At 44.5% G+C, this 18,873-nt stretch overlaps 1 protein-coding gene across 2 annotated transcripts in view; it reads left to right on the forward strand.

The window, feature by feature from the left end:
* The window catches only part of LOC147891711 (glycoside hydrolase family 2 protein), a 165,817-nt gene that overhangs the window by 77,812 nt on the left and 69,132 nt on the right, over positions 1-18,873 (forward strand). For both annotated transcript variants that reach the window (XR_015542402.1, XM_087387885.1), the window contains exons 7-9: positions 10,989-11,231; positions 11,474-11,680; positions 11,773-12,085. Coding sequence is in view for 1 of the 2 variants with exons in the window: in XM_087387885.1 (XP_087244011.1) it covers positions 10,989-11,231; positions 11,474-11,680; positions 11,773-12,085 (763 nt within the window). In the remaining variant the exon portion in view is untranslated. The remainder of the gene's footprint in view (positions 1-10,988; positions 11,232-11,473; positions 11,681-11,772; positions 12,086-18,873) is intronic.

Here is an 18,873-nt window from a genome sequence, read left to right on the forward strand (position 1 = left end):
GATTCTGCATCCAGGCCGGAGGGATCCTAGCCAGATCATTTGGGCGCTCAAGCAGCTCCAATGCACTACGGGATCATCTCCAAAACACCGTCCAAGCAACTATGACAGTGCCCAACCACCTGCATCTGCTCTAGCCAAGGGCCTATGGGTAAGCCCTCGTGAGCTGTCAACCAAAAGAAGTACGAGATCTTCCGTGGTCGAAGGCTGGACTAAAGGTGCCCAGAAACGAGAGCGGACCTCTTGAGATACCTGATGCACTACCCAATGTCTCTCCCTCGAAGGTGTCCAAGATGATGTCTCCATCTATAGTCGCCATCCTATCTGAGTCGTGTAGAAGAAGGGAACCTCCACTCTCTCTGCGTGGCCTACCTAGGTTTGCCACAACCACTCTCTTGGGTCCCAATGAACCTCCCAAAGAGACCGACCCTCCCAAAGCCAAAGTCACCAGCGGGGGGCCTCCTGGTCCAGGATGCTGGGAGGATCGATAAACCAAGCCTTGCCTAATCGGCCCACCGCCATGATCAACTACCCGTGGAGTGAGTCTAGGCTCCTGTCCATCTCTGGGTCGTCCTTTGTCACGGGCTGGAGGAGTCCCGCGGTCCCCACCCTGAAGAAGCTGGCCCAACCGCTGCCTCGCCTCATCATAACCCAAAGGGGGGACCCCTGTCTTGGAGAACTAACCCAACCATCTAGCGTCTGCCCATGTCTGTAAGACTGGTATGGTTGCATCTATCTCTCTCATCCGAAGTCCGGCCCCTCGGATGTGGGAGAGAACCTTGTGTCTCACCTTTGGGTCCGGTGGGAGTCTGCTCCAACTCCCACTGAGCCTAGCCTGTATGTGTCCGCTGCCCAAGCATACATTTGTCCTAATCGATACGGTTGATCTGATCTCGAGGGATTATGGGGTGACGGGGCATCCAAACTGTGCTGAAAGGGGGGAGTTGATCCATCTGAATGCCCGATTGGCAAACCATTTGGATATACATGCATACTAGGCGGTGCTATTAGTTAGTCGTTTGGATGACTCGAGTGCCCTTCTTGGTATTCTCCAGCTAGGCAAGGCCCAAACCCCGTGGAGGTATGTCATTGTTTAAAAGATAGCATCAATTTGGAGTGGTGTCATGGTGAACTCTGTCGTATTATTTGATGAGGGAATGTGGGCTTGAGGGAATGAGAGCTTACTTTGAATCATTCGAGATCTCATAATCACCAAGAGAGATAGAGAGGTGTGCGTATATGTGTGCACATGTACAGATACATGTAGATATGTATACACACATGCATGTTATAGAAACTCACAAATGTATTTTTGTAGGTTGATTAGACTTGCAATTCATCCCTTGCTTTTGCATGCTCAGGAGGACATGAATTATGCTTGGGACAGCTTTGTCTCTCGTATACAGAATGTCATTAGTGAGTATGGAAACTGGCACATGGCTACATGGAGGAACGAGGTCAAATGGGCAAAAAGGACAGCACAACAGTTGACTGAATTTTCACAGTTAAGGCCTCTTTCTGAATCAGAAAATGATTCCCTCTCACAAGCCCGGATCAAACTGGCTGATAATGATCAGAGGAAATTGCACAAATGGCAGATTAGAGCAAGAATGAAGCCCCTTATGGATAAGGGCTGTTCATCCAAAGCCTTTTTCAAGGGACTGCATGCCACTCGAAAGAAAAACTCATGTCTAAGGGTCAGGAAGCTAGATGGCTCTTGGACGCACTCCTTTTCTGATCTCCAAGATGAATGCCAAAATTACTTCCACACACTGTTCTCTGCCCCTGGCCCCCCATCAAATCAAATGACTGATGCGTGGATTGAATTTCTTCAATATGTTTCTGGGATAGTGGAAATGGATGATGCTCTTTTACTTGAGAGACCTTTTACTGACACAGAACTGGATAATGCATTGTCCCATCTTGGCAAATACAAGTCTCCGGGCTGGGATGGTCTTACAGTGGAATTTTACATTTCTTTTTGGGACGATTTGAAAGATGTTCTTTTACAAATGATCAATGTTGCCTGGCAAGAAAATCAATTTCGCACCTTTGGAAGCATGGAATAATTAAACTTGTGCCCAAAAAAAATCTCTGTGATCGTATGTCAGATTGGAGGCCTATTACTTTGATGCCTGTAGTTTACAAACTCATTGCCAAAATGATAGTGTATAGGCTTCATGGGATACTGAATGCGGGCCTTCATCCTCATCAGTATGGGTTTGTGCCGCGAAGACAAATTTATGACAATATCTCCAATGCATTGACTGCAATTGAATATGCTAAGTACTCGAATCAAGATGTGCTCATATTGCAGGTAGATATTACTAAGGCATTTGACACTGTACAATGGGATTTTATCTCTCAAACCATGACAAAGTTGGGGTTTGGTCCCAAGATAGCAAACGCAATTTATTGGCTTTATTCTGGATCTACTTCCTAGTGCATTCTCGGAAGTCATCTATCTCGGTCATGAATATTGGGTAGATCAGTCCGACAGGGCTGCCCCCTTAGTGCTCTTTTCTATGCCATTGCGACTCATCCTCTATTGATGTATCTTGATCATCTTACAAACACAGGACAGATGACTGGTCTTAAAATCCCTGGGGCTGCATCTTTTTTGGCACAGGCATACGCTGATGATTCCTTCTTTATGCCACAGAATTCTCCTCGGGAAATCAGCATGCTTATGACCACATTATCTTTGTATGGATTAGCAGCGGGATTGCATGTTAACTTTGACAAATCCAAATTGCTTCCCCTGAAACAATGTGACTAGCATTCTATTCTCTGGCCTGGTCAGATAGTGCATTCCAAAGATGTAGTCAGGCATTTGGGATATCCTATAGGATGGCATATCACCAGAAAACAGCAGCTAAAATGGATATTCCAAAGACTTCAACACAAATTGCAATATTGGAAAATTTCTACTTGGCCACTTCATGTCAGGCTCAGAATAGTCCAGTCTATTGTTATGTCTTATGTTGAGTTCTTTTTGCCTTTGCTACATTGGTCCTCCAGAGATATCTCCGCTTTTATGTCTCAAGCTATGGAGCTGTTATGGAAGACAAAAACTGCGGTGAAAGCATTGAGACTTCTGAAGATGGAAATGGTATGTTCCCCTAGGATGCATGGAGGACTTAATGTATTAAATATCAGATATCATGTACTTGCAAGGAAGGCGACTATGCTTCATACCTTTTTCTGTCAAAAGCAGCCATGGACTTGTATGATAGCATCCATGTGTGTCAACATGAGGACAACTGCTTATGGCCATTGGACTACTGATCATTGGGAGGTTGTCATTGGGAGATTTGTCAGGAAGATTCCTGGATGCCCTTTTTCTACTGCTCTGATATTGGACTGGAAACAAGTGCTTTCTAAAGTTAAATGGGCTCCTGATAATCTTTTAGGGGCAAACTCAATGAGGCAAGAAAGTATTCATTGGAGTGCCATTTTTGACATCCCACTTGCTTTACAGGAACCGGTTCGGGCATATAATCTCATGAAATTGGGAATTAGATACATCAATGATGTGGTAGATGATCATGGCCATGTCTTATCTTTTCCTCGGGCCACTGCCCTTTATGCTTTGGGAATGCATCATAGATTGATATGGAAGAAAATTGCTGATCTCTTGCATCCATTTCTACCTATTCCCCCTGTGGCTGACACAGACAGGCTAATGGATTGGCAATTGTTCCCCTTTGCTACATGCTCTCGTCCTATACCTCTGCCTGTTTTGACCTCCATCAAAGTCTACAAGCTTCTTCAACCTGCCCCTTGGATTCATCAATATGCTAATACTCTATGGCATATCAGGCAGCCCCTTTCATGGTGGCGGAAGAATCTCCGACTATTATGGAGGTGTAAAATGCCTTTGAAACAAAGACTCTTTCTTTGGAGATGCATGACCGGCACATTGTCAGTGGGAATTACACTTGCCAAACGTCACATTGCACCACCCACCTGTTTACGGTGTCACGCTCCTTCAGAGACTGTCCCGCATTTGCTTTGGTATTGCTCGTTTACTCGCAATCTCCTTGGGAAAATTTCAGATCTTCTTCGCCTCCGTTTCCCGAGTCATATATTTGGGAAACATTTTTGGCTATTTGGCAGATTTAGAAGGTCTTTATCTCAATACTCCCTCTTTCTCTCATGGGTGAGATTTTGGGCGCTTTGGACAATCTGGGAAGAGCACAATTTGGCATACTTGGGCCGCCAGTTTCAAAAGTCATATGAATCTTTTAGAGCCTCATTGCGGCATTCTTTATATGATGCCTGCCATGAGGGTGATCTGCATGCATCTTGCATTGAGCTTTTCTTTTTATGCTTCTGATCTGTGGGATACTCTCCATTTTTTGGAGACTTTCCCTCTTGTAAAGTTATGACAATATAAATACATTGCACTGGATTTTACAAAAAAAAAAAAAAGTGTGTGTGTGTGTGTTTGGATTGATCTCTCATGTTTCTCACTTGCTGCGGCTTCGGTTTCCCTCTATCAGATTTGGGAAACTCTTCTGGATGCTTCTCATCCCAGATGTCTCCATTCCTCCTTTTCTTTCACTGGACTCGTTTTTGGATACTCTGGACCATTTGGACACAGAGATTGCATTCTAGGATGGGACAACAGTTTCCCCAGCCATATGCTTTCTTCAGAATGTCCCTCAAGCAATCTTTATATGATAGTTATGCTGCGAGGGACTTGGATGCTACTAGCCTTGAAGTGTTTTCTGATTGTTTTTGAGTTTTTCCATTAGGCTCCCTTTTTGAGTCTAATGTCATGTATATTGATCTCATGTTAATAATATAGTCAATGGCTTCACCAAAAAAAAAAAAGTGTGTGTGTGTTTGGGGTGTGTGGTGTGTGTGTGAGAGAGGTGAAGCACCTCTCCAAGCAACCCCATCTCGAAGGCATGGGTTAATGCAGTCAAGAAAGGTCTTCCCCTTTGTGAAGAAGATGATATTATCAGAGAATTGGATGCTGAGGGTCAGCAAGACCCTGTGGCAATGGCAGAGGCTTGAGGCCTCCCGTTCTTTTGGAGGAATGATCATCTCTTGTATATATCTTCATGCGTGCTTCTCTTAAATGTTTTTCCTATAATATACAGGGCCTTTGTAACCAAAATAAATGGAGGCTTCTATGGCATTATATAAATACAACTCACCCAGATGTTGTGTGTTTACAAGAGCATAATCAGCATTTTTTTGCTGGTCAGCATGGGTTTTTTTCTGGATATGATATATTTTATTCAGGATCTGAACAATTTTCTGGGCTGTGCATTCTAGCCAGACATGAACTGCAACCTTGGATAGCATATAATGATCTTAGTGGACGATGGATGATCATCCAATATATGGTTAATGGAGAGATTTTTGAAATAGGATCTTTGTATGCCTCTCAGAATTCAGCTTCCAGAGCTCAAATGTGGAACTCCATCAAGCAATATCCTTGGTCTTCAAATGCTTTACTTTGTGGTGATTTCAACAACTCTCCTTATTGGACAGACAATACCACACATAAATCTCATATGCTGCCCATTGAAATTCAGCAATGGGAACATATGACATCATCTCTTCAATTTGCAGATTTATGGACAGCAACTCACCCATCAGTTATGGGATTCACATATCATCATAATGCTTTTACAGAATATTGGGCCAGGCTTGATAGATATTATCTCATTCATGCTCAGCAATATGATGGATATACATGTCAAATGTGGACTGATTATTCACAACAATTATCTGATCATACTCCGCTTTGGCTAGCCCTTTCTTTTGGTATGCCTTTGGATGATTTGCAGCTCTCCTCAGTCAGGTATTTACAGGTCAATCAAATATATCTCACACATGAAAAATTCCAGCAAATGATTAGACTGGCTTGCAGGCCATTGTTATCTCATGCTCAGGAGGATCTGGAATTTGCTTGGACCTCTTTCACACATCGTATTCAAAATGTCATAAAGGAATATGGAAGATGGTACATGGCAGAAACTAGACAGCATATCCATTGGGCAAAATCAAACAAGCAGTATTTGGTTCAGCTTGGTCATCAAAGATCTCTATCTGCTTTTGAGCAGCATTTATTGTCCTGTGCTTCCTCTATAATAGATGCCAATGATAAACGCAAGCTGTCCAAATGGCAGATCAGGGCTAGAGCTAAACCTATGCTAGATAAGGGCTGTTCCTCAAAATCTTTTTTTCGGAACTTACATGCAAATAGACAAAGCCAATCTATCATGAGGATCAGGAAATCAGATGGCCTTTGGACTCAGACTCTATCTCAGCTGGAGAAACAATGTTTGGATCATTTTCAGCTTCTTTTTTCTCAGCCATCTTTTTCTACACCTCGGGTTGTTGCAGCTCGAAACAGATTTACTGCACTTGTTTCTCCTATTGTCTCTCTGCAAAAAGCCTCAATGCTGGAAATGTCTTTTACAGATGTGGAATTGGATGAAGCTCTTCGGCATTTGGGTAAACATAAATCCCCTGGCTGGGATGGTCTGACGGTTGAATTCTTTGACGCCTTTTGGCCTGAATTGAAAGGTCCAATTCTGCAGTTTATAAATGTAGCCTGGCAACAGCAACATCTTCCCTCAGCTTGGAAGCATGGTGTGGTTAAGCTGGTGCCCAAAAAACCTCTATGTGAGACTATGGATGACTGGAGGCCCATCACTTTGATGCCGGTCATATACAAACCGATTGCCAAAATGTTGGTACATCGGATAAAGGATATCCTTCATGATGGACTTCATCCCCAGCAATATGGTTTTGTTCCAAGACGGCACATACATGACAATATCTCTAACACTCTCATTGCAATGGAATATGCAAAATATACAGATCAAGATGTGTTGGTTATGCAGGTGGATGTGGCGAAGGCTTTTGATACAGTACAGTGGGATTATGTCTCTCAAATCATGTCAAAACTTGGTTTTGGGCCAAAGTTAGTTAATGTCATATATTGGCTCTACTCAGAGTCCACTGCACAATGCTTTATAGGGAATCATTTGTTTGAGTCTTGGACTCTTGAACGTTTAGTTCGACAGGGATGCCCTCTCAGTGCTTTGCTATATGCCATCGCTTCACATCCTTTGCTTCTTTATATGGATCACATGGTTGATACTGGACAGCTAGAGGGGCTTCAGATTTTTGGTTCACGACCCTTCATTGCTCAGGCCTATGCAGACGATTCATTCTTCATGCCAAAGAATAGTCCTTTGGAGATTCGCCTTTTGATGGATACCCTATCAGATTTTGGGTTGGCGGCTGGTCTTAAAATCAACTTTCAGAAATCAAAACTCTTGCCTTTTAAGCATTGTGATTGGCATGCTACCCTGTAGGCAGGCTAGATTATTTATCCGGAAAACATAGTAAGACATTTGGGCTATCCCATTGGCTGGAAAATTAGCAATAAGCAACAAATGTCATGGGTGTCAAACAAAATTCAGGACAAATTAGAATATTGGAAGATCTCCACTTGGCCTTTGCATGTACGGCTTCGAATTGTCCAGTCTATTGTTCTAGCTTATGTCCAGTTCTACCTTCCTCTATTACATTGGTCATCCTGAGATCTCACCTCCTTTATGTCTCAAGCCATGGAGATTTTTTGGAAAACAAAGCTTCATAAAAAAGCTTTACGGCTGCTCAAAATGGATATGCTTTGTTCACCAAGAATGCATGGTGGTTTGAATATAATCAACATCCAATTTCATGTGTTGGCAAGAAAGATCACTATGCTCAAGACATTTTTTCAACAAGAGTAGCCTTGGTCCATTATGTTGGCTTTTTTGTGTGGACAGATGACCACAAATGCTTATGGACATTGGCTAGTTGATCCATCGGAAGTAGTACTGGGCAAATTTCAAGGTAAAATACCTCGCTGTCCATTTTCTAATTCCTTGATATAGGACTGGAAGTAAGTACTCTCGCACATCAAATGGTCTCCCCTTCCTACTTCTACAGATTCCTCACTCAGAATGAAAAGTATTCATTGGAGTGCTGTGTTCTCCTCTCCCCTTGCAGCTCAACAACCCATTAGAGCTTATAATCTTATGAAAATGGGTATCCATTTCATTGATGATGTAGTAGATATGCAAGGAAATATCCTAACTTTTCCAGTAGCATGTCGACAATACAATCTGGGGATCCATCATAGACCTATATGGAAAGCTATTGCTGATCTCTTACTCCCTCTGGTTCCGATACCGACATTGAATGTTAGAGACAGGCTTCAAGATTGGCACCTTTAGTCTTCAAATACAAGCATCTCCTCTAAGCCTTTGCATTTATTAACTTCTATACAGGCTTATCGATTGATATTACCTCCTCCTTGGATTGCCCATCATGCTAATTCTCTATGGCATTTGAACAAGTCATTAGCCTGATGGAAGGGAAAATTGCAATTGATATGGAAGTTGAAAATGCCATTGAAGCAACGTCTATTTTTATGGAGATGTATTGTTGGTATTCTTCCAGTAGGGGTGAAATTAGCTCAAAGGCGGATAGCTTCACCTCTTTGTCCAAGATGTCACCTTACTTCTGAGAGTATTCCGCATCTACTGTGGTCTTGTTCACATTCCAGAAACCTTCTAGACAGAATCTCCTATTTCTTATCTCTCAGATTTCCAGCACACAGGTTCTACAGGTTTTTCTGGATGTATGGCAAACTATCAGCATCTCTGTCACAGTATTCTCTTTTCTTCCAGTGGATCAGATACTGGGCCTTATGGACCCTCTGGTTGCAGCGTAATCAAGCATATCTGAATTCTCCCCTTCAGCATCCATATGAGTTCTTCCGAGCCTCATTGCGGCAATCATTATATGATGCCTTACATGAGGAAGATTTGGATGTCTCTTGTATTCAACTTTTCTTTTACTGCTTCTGATGCATAAGACTTTGGCTTTCTTTTGAGCACTGCCCAGATGTAAATGAAAGTTTCGTAATATAAGTATCTTGGTTTCACAAAAAAAAAAAAAGTGTGTGTGCACCTGTCTATGCTCCATACTTTTTTCCGCCAACAACAGCCATGGACTTGTATGATAGCATCCATGTGTGTCAACATGAGGACTTCTGCTTATGGTCATTGGACTACTGATCGTTGGGAGGTTGTCATTGGGAGATTTGTAGGGAAGATACCTGGCTGTCCTTTCTCTACTGCTCTGATACTTGACTGGAAACAAGTCCTTTCCCAGGTCAAATGGGCTCTTGATAATTGCTCGGGGGCTAACTCAATGAGGAAAGAAAGTATTCATTGGAGTGCCATCTTTGACATTCCACTTGCTTTACAGGAACCTGTTCGGGCATACAATCTCATGAAATTGGGAATTAGATACATACATGATGTGGTAGATAATCAGGGCGATGTTTTATCTTTTCCTTAGGCCACTGCTTCCTATGCATTGGGAATGCACCATAGGTCGATATGGAAGAAAATTGCTGATTTGTTACAGCATTTTCTACCTATTCCCCCCGTGGCTGACACAGACAGGCTTATGGATTGGCAATTGCAACCCTCTGCTACATGTTCTCATCCTGTTCCTCTGCCTGCCTTGACCTCCATCAAAGCCTACAGGCTTCTTCAGCCTGCTCCATGGATTCAGCAAAATTCCAAACTCTGTGGCATATCAGGAAGCCTCTCTCATGGTCGCGGAAGAATCTCCGGATATTATGGAAGTGTAAAATGCCTTTGAAACAAAGACTTTTTCTTTGGAGATGCATGATAGGCACATTGTCAGTGGGAGTCACACTTGCCAAACGTCGCATTGCACCATCCACATGTTTACGATGTCAGGCTCCTTCAGAGACTGTCCCTCATTTGCTTTGGCAGTGCCAGTGTTCTAGGAACCTCCTCGGGAGAATTTTAGATCATCTTCGGCTCCGTTTCCCGAGTCACAGATTTGGGAAACATTCTTGGTTATTTGGCAGATTTATGAGGTCTTTGTCTCAATACTCACTATTTCTCTCTTGGGTGAGATATTGGGCTCTTTGGACAATCTGGAGTGAGCATAATTTGGCATACTTGGGTCGGCAAATTCACAAGTCATATGAATCTTTCCGAGCCTCATTGCGGCAATCCTTATATGATGCCTGCCATGAGGGTGATATAGATGCTTCTTGCATAGAGCTTTTCTTTTCATGTTTCTGATCTTTGGGATACTCTCCATTTTGGAGACTTCCCATCTTGTAAATTTATGAGCATATAAATAAAAGGATATTACTTAAAAAAAAGTGTGTGTGTGCACCTGCAGCAATCCTATTATGATTGTCTGCAAACTCAGTACATAGACTATGATGTATACTCGTCATATCTTGAAATTTTCTCTTGATGTATTTCAGCACTTTCCCACCTCTTTTTTTGGGATAGTGGCTTTGTAATATAACACAAATCAACTTTCACTTTATTATGAAAAAAAAGTGTGTGTGCACCTGCATGCGCATGTGTATCTACATACATATACGTAAGAAATTCTATTCAAACTGATCTCTACTAAAACTTTATATGAGACGCTGTTTGGATGTCCCATCGTTTTGAGTTACTGGCAATCATGTAAGAGTTGATTATGGGCAAAATTCCTTCTTCATACAGTCATGTTGCTTAGGAAAACCCCTGATGTAGAAGATTTTAGCAAAATGGCTGGGGCCTGGGGTGACGTGCAATTTCTCTCACTGCTAAAGGAAAGAGTGGGCCTGCAGCCAAAAAGCTTTGGTTAAGAATATCAGCTTGTCATGTGTATATCTGTTTGCATGTGAAGACCTTTTACCATTAGTATATGTTCTTGTAGTAAACACCTTAACCTTGGGGTACATGCCGTAAAGGGTGCAGATTGGAAATGTGGGACATATCATTTTCTTTGATAAAGTATTTTTAAGCAGGATATTTCTGAGCATTGCTATGAAGATATTGATGCACAAGGCTCCAATTACAGTAGAATTTGGGAGATTGCTAGGCATTGCGTTCTTCTTACCCTGTCCATGTGTCATCCAGGTTGAAATTTTGATAGAAGTTTCTGAGCAAGTTAATCTGGTAGATGCCTCTCTTAATTACTCGGTCACGGGTGTTATATTTGAAACCTATCCATCAGCAGAACTGTCTGGAGAAAAGGATGACCCTTATAGAGAGGCAGCTAAACTGGAAACACAGAGCATATCAGCAGTTCCCATAGGTTCTTTGGCAAGGCAAGGGCTGAGAACAAAATTGTGTAATCCCAAACTCTGGTCTGCAGAACAGGTGGGATCAGGTTCTTTAATTGCAATGATCGTTGCATTTTTGATTGTTGGACGTTTTAGTTTTTGGTCTCTTGCACTCAAGCATTAATCGTCAAAAGCAACCCCTTTCTTGGGAATTACCATATGATGATTTTCCATTGTAATGACTCGGCTTCTCTGAAAATTCAATACAGAATCTCAGAATATTTCCACTCTTTATCCCAAGGTATTAAAACTCACGCACTGATTTACATATGGAATCAGCCAAACTTGTATACACTTGCAGTTCTGCTGAAGGATGCTGCGAATAACATAGTTGATGTTGAAGCATGCCAAGTGGGTGTTCGTGTAGTCTCCCTTGGGCCAAAGAAGTTATTAGTAAATGGGAAGCCTGTTATGTTAACTGGAGTGAACCGCCATGAGCACCATCCACGTTTGGGAAAGACGAATATTGAAGCTTGCATGATTAAGGTTAGGTTGCTTTCATCATAGCAGTCAGTGGTTTAAGAAGTACTTCTACCCTCTTTGTTCGTTTTTTCAATGAATAATGGTTTGTGCTGCAGGACATTGTGCTTATGAAGCAACATAACATAAATGCTGTGAGAAACAGTCACTATCCGCAGCATTCAAGATGGTATGAGCTTTGTGATTTATTTGGACTGTATGTGGTTGATGAAGCCAACATAGAGACACATGGATTTGATCCAACATCAAACCCTAGTAGCAAAGAACAGTTAACATGGGTTTTGGATTGGGCCCATGCAATGCTGGAGCGTGTTATGAATATGGTGGAGAGGGACAAGAATCATGCATGCATTATCATTTGGTCTTTGGGAAATGAATCAGGATATGGTCCCAATCATGGAGCCTTATCTGGTAAGATGATTTGAGGAAGTCTTACAGATATCGTTTTACAGTTCTTAGTCTATAAAGGGAAGGGGGGAAAGGCAGGTTTTCTTTGCCTTAGGCTGTGAGTCAAAAACTTTGGTTTATGCAGAGATTGCACTGATTCTATTTAGCTCTGTTTGCTTTAAAACTGTTGTTTACTCAATCGCCATTAAAAACTCCCATATTGGTAAATCAATTGTAATGATTGTAAAAGGGGTAAGATCCAGCTCCCAAACTGATCTGTAATAGTCACATTTTTTATTTTGTGCTTGCGTAGATTATGTGTCTTTTCTTGGCCCCACAGCTCAAGAACAAATTTATTGGTCATGATACCCTTTTGACCTTCTGTGTCTAAGAACACTTTTTCTGATTTCAAGTGCTAGGGGGATTTCTGGGGTATAGAGGGCTAAAAGGACACCCTTGGAAGGGGAATATTTAACTAACCTCAACTCGTTTGTATCTTTTGCGGATGTGACCTTTTACTCCCTAATTTTTACCCAAGATCTCTGCTCTCTACTTCCATGCTACCATGCTTTCTCCACTTGCACGACTGGAGAGAATGTTTTCAGGCCACATCAGCAGCTCTTTATGCAGGCACCTTTTGAGTGCTGGACATGAGAGCACGGGCCAGGTTTGAAAGTTTGCAGGTGGTGATGCTCTCTTGCATGATTGGAGGGAAACAGTGTACTCTACACGGAGCTACCTGACATTGCAAAGACCTCGTATTATGCATCCTAGGTGATGCACGAGCTGGAGACAGGAGGAGCATGTGCTGATGAGATGCCTTCATTATGATGAGATTCGAGACTGATACCACTGCTGTTTGCCATGGTTTTACAGGCATGCACCAGATCATAGACTTCTCAGACAAGTGTTGTGAGGCCCTCTTTGTGGTAGAGGTCTATGACATAGACACAGACTCCCGGGAGTGTGACTGGACAGAGACCTCAACAGTTGGTGATGATAGATTTCTTCTACATGGGGGATACATCGACATTGAGTGATGATCACAAGACGAGAGACCCAGAACTTACCATAGAGAGTCACCAGGCCAGCAAGGGTTTGGACACTGGTCCTTCCATTGCCATGTTAGCCATAGCTTCCTGTTGACAGGCTGTCTCACGTCATCCACATGTCCACCCCACTGGGCAGAGCCGAGGTGGACGACAACAGATCTATCCTACGGAGACATCAGGAGTTGCAGTGGGATCCCACCCAGGCACAAGTACAGCTTGACTCGACCATGGCTGGGCTATCAGAGGACACCATGTTGTACGTGGCTGACCTGATGCCATGTTTTGATGGGGGGAATAGAACGAGGCTGGTGTTGCGAAAGGAACCAAAATGCTAATGAGTATCCTTGCTTAAATTATTGTCTGCAATTCCCAAGAACTGTGTGCAGAAAATTGTACTTGTTAGAGTCTCCTTGGTGTACCAATTTCTCTGACTGGTCCTTCACATCCAACAGACAAGGAGCTTCATGCAGAGATGACACTACTCCTTGAAGGATAATGTATTGATTGGGGACCGCTTGCTATCATCGAGTCTCAGTAATAGTGTAAGGAAGATTAAATAGGCTAGTTTCGGGTTTATGCTGATGATAGCATGGGAGAAGCATAAAAAATGGTAGGAAATTGATTTCTCAAATTGGAGTGGATGAAAATTTCTTAATCGGTGTGGATTGTAACAAGCCTGTTAAAAGATTGTAAGAAAACAAAAAGCCATGTTAATATGATGTCCATAACGAAATATCTGAGTCACTTGAAGTCCACATCCATACTGAGGTTCTAGTTGGTATGGTTGCTTTGTACATGCCACGAGTTTGTACTTGTTTCGATTTATATTGTTGCCGAATTTGAAGCGCTTTTGAGTTGAAGTTATTAAGAGTGTTCTTTAGCAAATATGTAACTGGTCCTCTGAAGTTGCTGCTTGCTGGGGATGGGCTCTCTAAGGAGACTCCCTTCATCTTTGAGGATGTTCCTGCTCCTAAGGTGGTAGTGGGTGGCAGTGGAAATTTGGTAGATACGGCTACCAAGGTGTCACGGACCAGCCTCCTTCCTTGTGCTTTACGTTCCCTCAAACAGTGGGTTTTCTGGGTCTTGCATTCGTTTCATCCAGATGGTGAATGCCAATTACTGCTGACTGGCGAGCGTTCTCGACACCTTGAGAGCTTGGGGAGTATGCTTTGAAGCTCTAGGAGCACACTGGATGGTATCAGCGGCAAAAGGGCTTCATCGCTCAATCCTAGGCTAGAGGCTCAGGCAGCAGGCACTTCCTTGGTGGCTCGAGATTCGGTGGTGTTTTATTGCTGTTCTTTTTAGGATCAGCCCAACGGAGACCTTGGTGTAACATCTGCTTCACAGCTCCAACACTACTTGGAGCCTTTCTTCCTTTTCAGGCAGCTGTTTGTTTCTCTGGAGAACTGACCTTGACAGCGACCCTTGGTCTGGCAAGAAGGCCTCACATGGCAGCACCTTCAACCCCCACTGTGGTTAGGATTATGCTCTCTCCGGAAGACAAGCAGCAGGTCAAGTGTGAAGTAGAGGCTTTGCAGGATAGGGCCCTGGTGGGTCGCATTGTTGGGCTCACCCAATCAAGGAAACGGGTCAGGGATTGGCTTCATGCGAGCTTAGCCCTAGGGGCTGACCACATCCAGGAGGTCACGATCTATGGGAGAGGAGTCTTCCTCATGCAGCTGAACTCCCCCGACACCACGGCCTCCCTAGTCGAGCAGAGCCCTATCCTACTAGGCCCTCATGTTGTCTACCTCCTTCCTTTGTACCATGGCTTCACAGTCGAGGACATGAATTCGACTCATCATGTGCCATGATTCCCAGTGACGCTCTGCTTCTCGGGGCTTCCGAAGGAGTAGAGATCTATTCTTCCTTCCATAGGGAATTGTTTTGGCATAGTTATAGCATCTCTGCCACAGATAGCGGCTTCAGTAGTGGCAGACGACGGGGTCCCCCGCCTCCGGGTTATCGCAGAGCATCCAGAGTCCCTCCCAGAGGGACTTGGACCAAGGGACTTGGAGAAAAAGAAGCCCTGCAAATCAGCTCGAAACAAAAGAAGGAGAGCCAGACTTAAAGAGCGCAAGAAGGTGCAGACTTCTTCTTCCCAAGACACAGGGAAGGGGAAGGAGAACTTAGAAGCTGCCAACGGAGTCCCCGGACTAGACACATATGGAGGAGGAGATCTTTTTTGACCTTCCCTCGGACCCGCACGTGACAGCAAAGCAGAGTACCCAGGTTTCCGTTCAGTGGGAGTCTGGATGTTATGCTCTAGCCGAGATAGCATGACCTCGGAAAGATCGGTGGGCATTTTCTCTTAGATGACCGACTTCTGCAATATTTAATGTGCGTAAATAAAATGGTCAAGAGAAGTAACTGCCAAGGTCCTAGGTGAGGGTGTAATGGCATTGACTAGGTGGTTCTGAGTGCTAAGGCCTAGGTGCACCTAAATGTGTAATAATGCCAAGGGGCAAATGGTTTAATTGTGCCCCAAGAGAGGGGTAAATGGTGTACCAAGTAAAAGGGGCTAAAATGATGACATGTGGCAGAGGGAACCATCTAGGGAGTTGTGGGTTTTGTGGATAGGCATGAAAGACAAAAATTACGTATCCGATGAAATATGCGATCCACGAAGTTGGCTGGGTGGATATACCTGATGCCATCGCCCAGGATTGAGTAGACCAAGAGAGAGATATAGAACAGGTTCGTTTCAAATTGGTATCAGAGCACAAGGCAAGGATTAGAGAGACGATCTGGGTGTTAGACGAAATTGTTGGCGCTGCCCGTGGTTTATGACGGAAGGAAGGCTTATTGCTAACCTTCCCGTTTCTGAGCCGTTGCTGGAGCGGGGCATCCCGTAAGACAGTTGCCGAAACGCAGGTTAAGAAGGACGGACTAGCGGGGTAGATGGACGCACGGGTGGTGGTTCGTGAACGGGGAGGCCTACAACGCGATGCGTAATAATTGGCTGCTCGTGACGTACGACGAATTGGAAGGGTGTTGCTCGTGACGACGAACAGCGTGGTGGTTGAATTCGGGTTGCGGGAGATTTCGATGAGGTTGCAAGTGAACGGAGCAGGGCCTGGACCTCCCTGGTGGGCTGACGACGTACGGCTTTGCTGAGCACCGACGTGCGCCTACGTGGAGCAAAGCGAAGGTGGAATGGGGTGATAACCTGCGTAACAACAGACGAGAAAAAAATAGACATTCCCGTTTACATAGGCCCGAAGACCTCGAAGCACCGTGACTTGTACCTGTGGTTCAAAACCAGCGCTGTCTTCGACGAATTACTCCAGGGAGCAGAATTTTTTTTCTTCCATATCAAGTTTTAGTTTCTAGTTGTAGACAAGTTCTTCCTGTACAGCAGAGGCTGTAGTTTATTATTCCTGTATAACAAAAAGGAGAATTTGAAAAAAAAAAAAACCTATTTTCCCTTTTGAAACTATGGAGGCAGAAGGACAAGATTCTAGGGTGAATCCTAGTGAATCTAGAGCACAGTCTACACAACAAATGTCCCATCACACAACACCTACTCTGGTGGGTAGGATTTCGGTATTAGAAGATGCTTTACAGCAAATCATGAACCAGCAGCTTCAAGTGAATGCTGGTCAGAATGAGATTAGGGAGATGGTGCAAGCCTTGTCGGCTAGGCCATCTAGAATTGATAAGGGCAAAGCTCCAGCAGAGCCAGAGCCCAGTATACACTCATCAGAGCGTGCGAAGGTCAAGGTGCCTATTATTGCCAACTATAGACCGGAGAAGTATGCTGGTTGGATGACCGAGCGCAGTTCTGATGTGATCGAGGTTTGGTTACAAAAGTGGGAAGAAGCCTTCACCATTTGTGAAATCAGATCTGATCTAAATAAAATCCGTGAGGCCACTCACCTGTTTATTGAGGCAGCGGATAGATGGTGGATAAAGCAACAGAAAGATCAAGTTGCCCCTACCACCTGGGAAGGGTTTAAAGCTGAATTTAAGAAACACTTTCTTCCACCTGACGAAGAGTCCCGAGCTTGGGATGCTTATCGAAACCTTCGTCAGAGGAATCTGTCGGTGGCAGAGTACACTGACAAGTTTAGGGAATGTGTTATGAAGATAACAGACCCTCTCCCTATGTCGGTTCAGTTAAAAGACAATATCTATGGACTGAACGACAAAATTAAAATGGAAGTTCGGGCTAAATATGTGACTACCTTAGATGAATCTATTGCAGTAGCCCTGAACTATGAGGATGCCAGAGGCAGATCTAGTGGATTTATGCAGGCAGGGACTCAGTATGAGTACCCGAGAAAAGGGGGATTTTAGAGGAAATGGATTTCAAAGACAAGTGTCTCTCAGCCAAGTGGCCAAACTAAGCAAGTCAAGCCGGTTGCGTGAATAAAATGGTCAAGAGAAGTAACTGCCAAGGTCCTAGGTGAGGGTGTAATGGCATTGACTAGGTGGTTCTGAGTGATAAGGCCTAGGTGCACCTAAATGTGTAATTATGCCAAGGGGCAAATGGTTTAATTGTGCCCCAAGAGAGGGGTAAATGGTGTACCAAGTAAAAGGGGCTAAAATGATGACATGTGGCAGAGGGAACCATCTAGGGAGTTGTGGGTTTGTGGATAGGCATGAAAGACAAAAATTACGTATCCGATGAAATATGCGATCCACAAAGTTGGCTGGGTGGATATACCTGATGCCATCGCCCAGGATTGAGTAGACCAAGAGAGAGATATAGAATAGGTTTGTTTCACTGGAGGCCCAGCAGAGTCGGCTTTGGAGGTCCCTCTGCCTCCCTCGCCCCTCCTCCTGAGGTCGCCCCCCCATCGCCTCCTCCTGAGGTCGCCCCCCCGCCGCCCCCCCCAATCCCCCCCCCCCGAGCTGTGTCACTCTCACCTCCCCTCCCCACACCCGCCCCCTTACAACAGCCTCCTTCCCCCTTGCCCGCCTCCCACCCTTCCTCGTCTCAGCCTACGGGTAAGGGGATGATTGAGCACTCTTCAACGCAACCCAGCCTTGGCTCAGCCTCCTCACAGTTAGGGTCATCGGGGCCCTTCTCTGAGCTTCTAGGTCCTAAGCCCCGCCCTGGTCATCCTCTGCCCAGAGAGTTTTGGAGGCTAGGACTGTGGAACTACCTAGAGATTCCGGACAGATACCCACTTGCTCTGATTTTACAGCCCCGAAAAGGGGGTTCCATAGGAGTGTACGGCTCTCGCACTCATCCCTTCTGGAAATTTCAATTCTCAGCTAGTGGGGAGGAGGAGTGGATCCCCATCCTGTTTGATCTGATGATGGGGCAGCAGATGTTCAGCATGATGGAGGAGTGGCTAGGCCCGTAGGGGAGGGAATTGTGGGTCTCCCATGGGAAGACCGCCACTTTTCAGTTAGGTTTTTTTGCAGATAGATGGGACTTGGGAGCAGCTATTTGTGTGCTTCGCCTAGGTCCTGAGGTTCAGCTTAAGCATGCATCATACTGGACGCTACAACAGTGCGTGGATAGGCTTGGAGTTGAGGCCTCCTTCTTGATGCAGTGGGCCATCAAGGTAGGCATCGAACCAGTTACGCCACTAGTTTGGCGCCGAGTGGATTTGGACTACTCTCCGTCCAAACCACCGAGGAAGTCACAGAAGTAAGAGGTTATAGTGCAGGCTCCTTCGCATAGGAGAGCCTTGTCCCCCGCCTCCTCATGAGTTGGACCATGGTGAGTTGGAACGTGTATGGACTCCACGATCGGGCACGTCAGCAACCCTAGCACTTGTTACTTCTCCAGGAGTTACAGAGAGC

The sequence above is a fragment of the Dipteris shenzhenensis genome, chromosome 17 (genome assembly GCF_047967505.1).
Source record: "Dipteris shenzhenensis isolate YYH24624 ecotype China chromosome 17, Dip_SZ_1.0, whole genome shotgun sequence".
NCBI classification, from domain to species: domain Eukaryota; kingdom Viridiplantae; phylum Streptophyta; class Polypodiopsida; order Gleicheniales; family Dipteridaceae; genus Dipteris; species Dipteris shenzhenensis.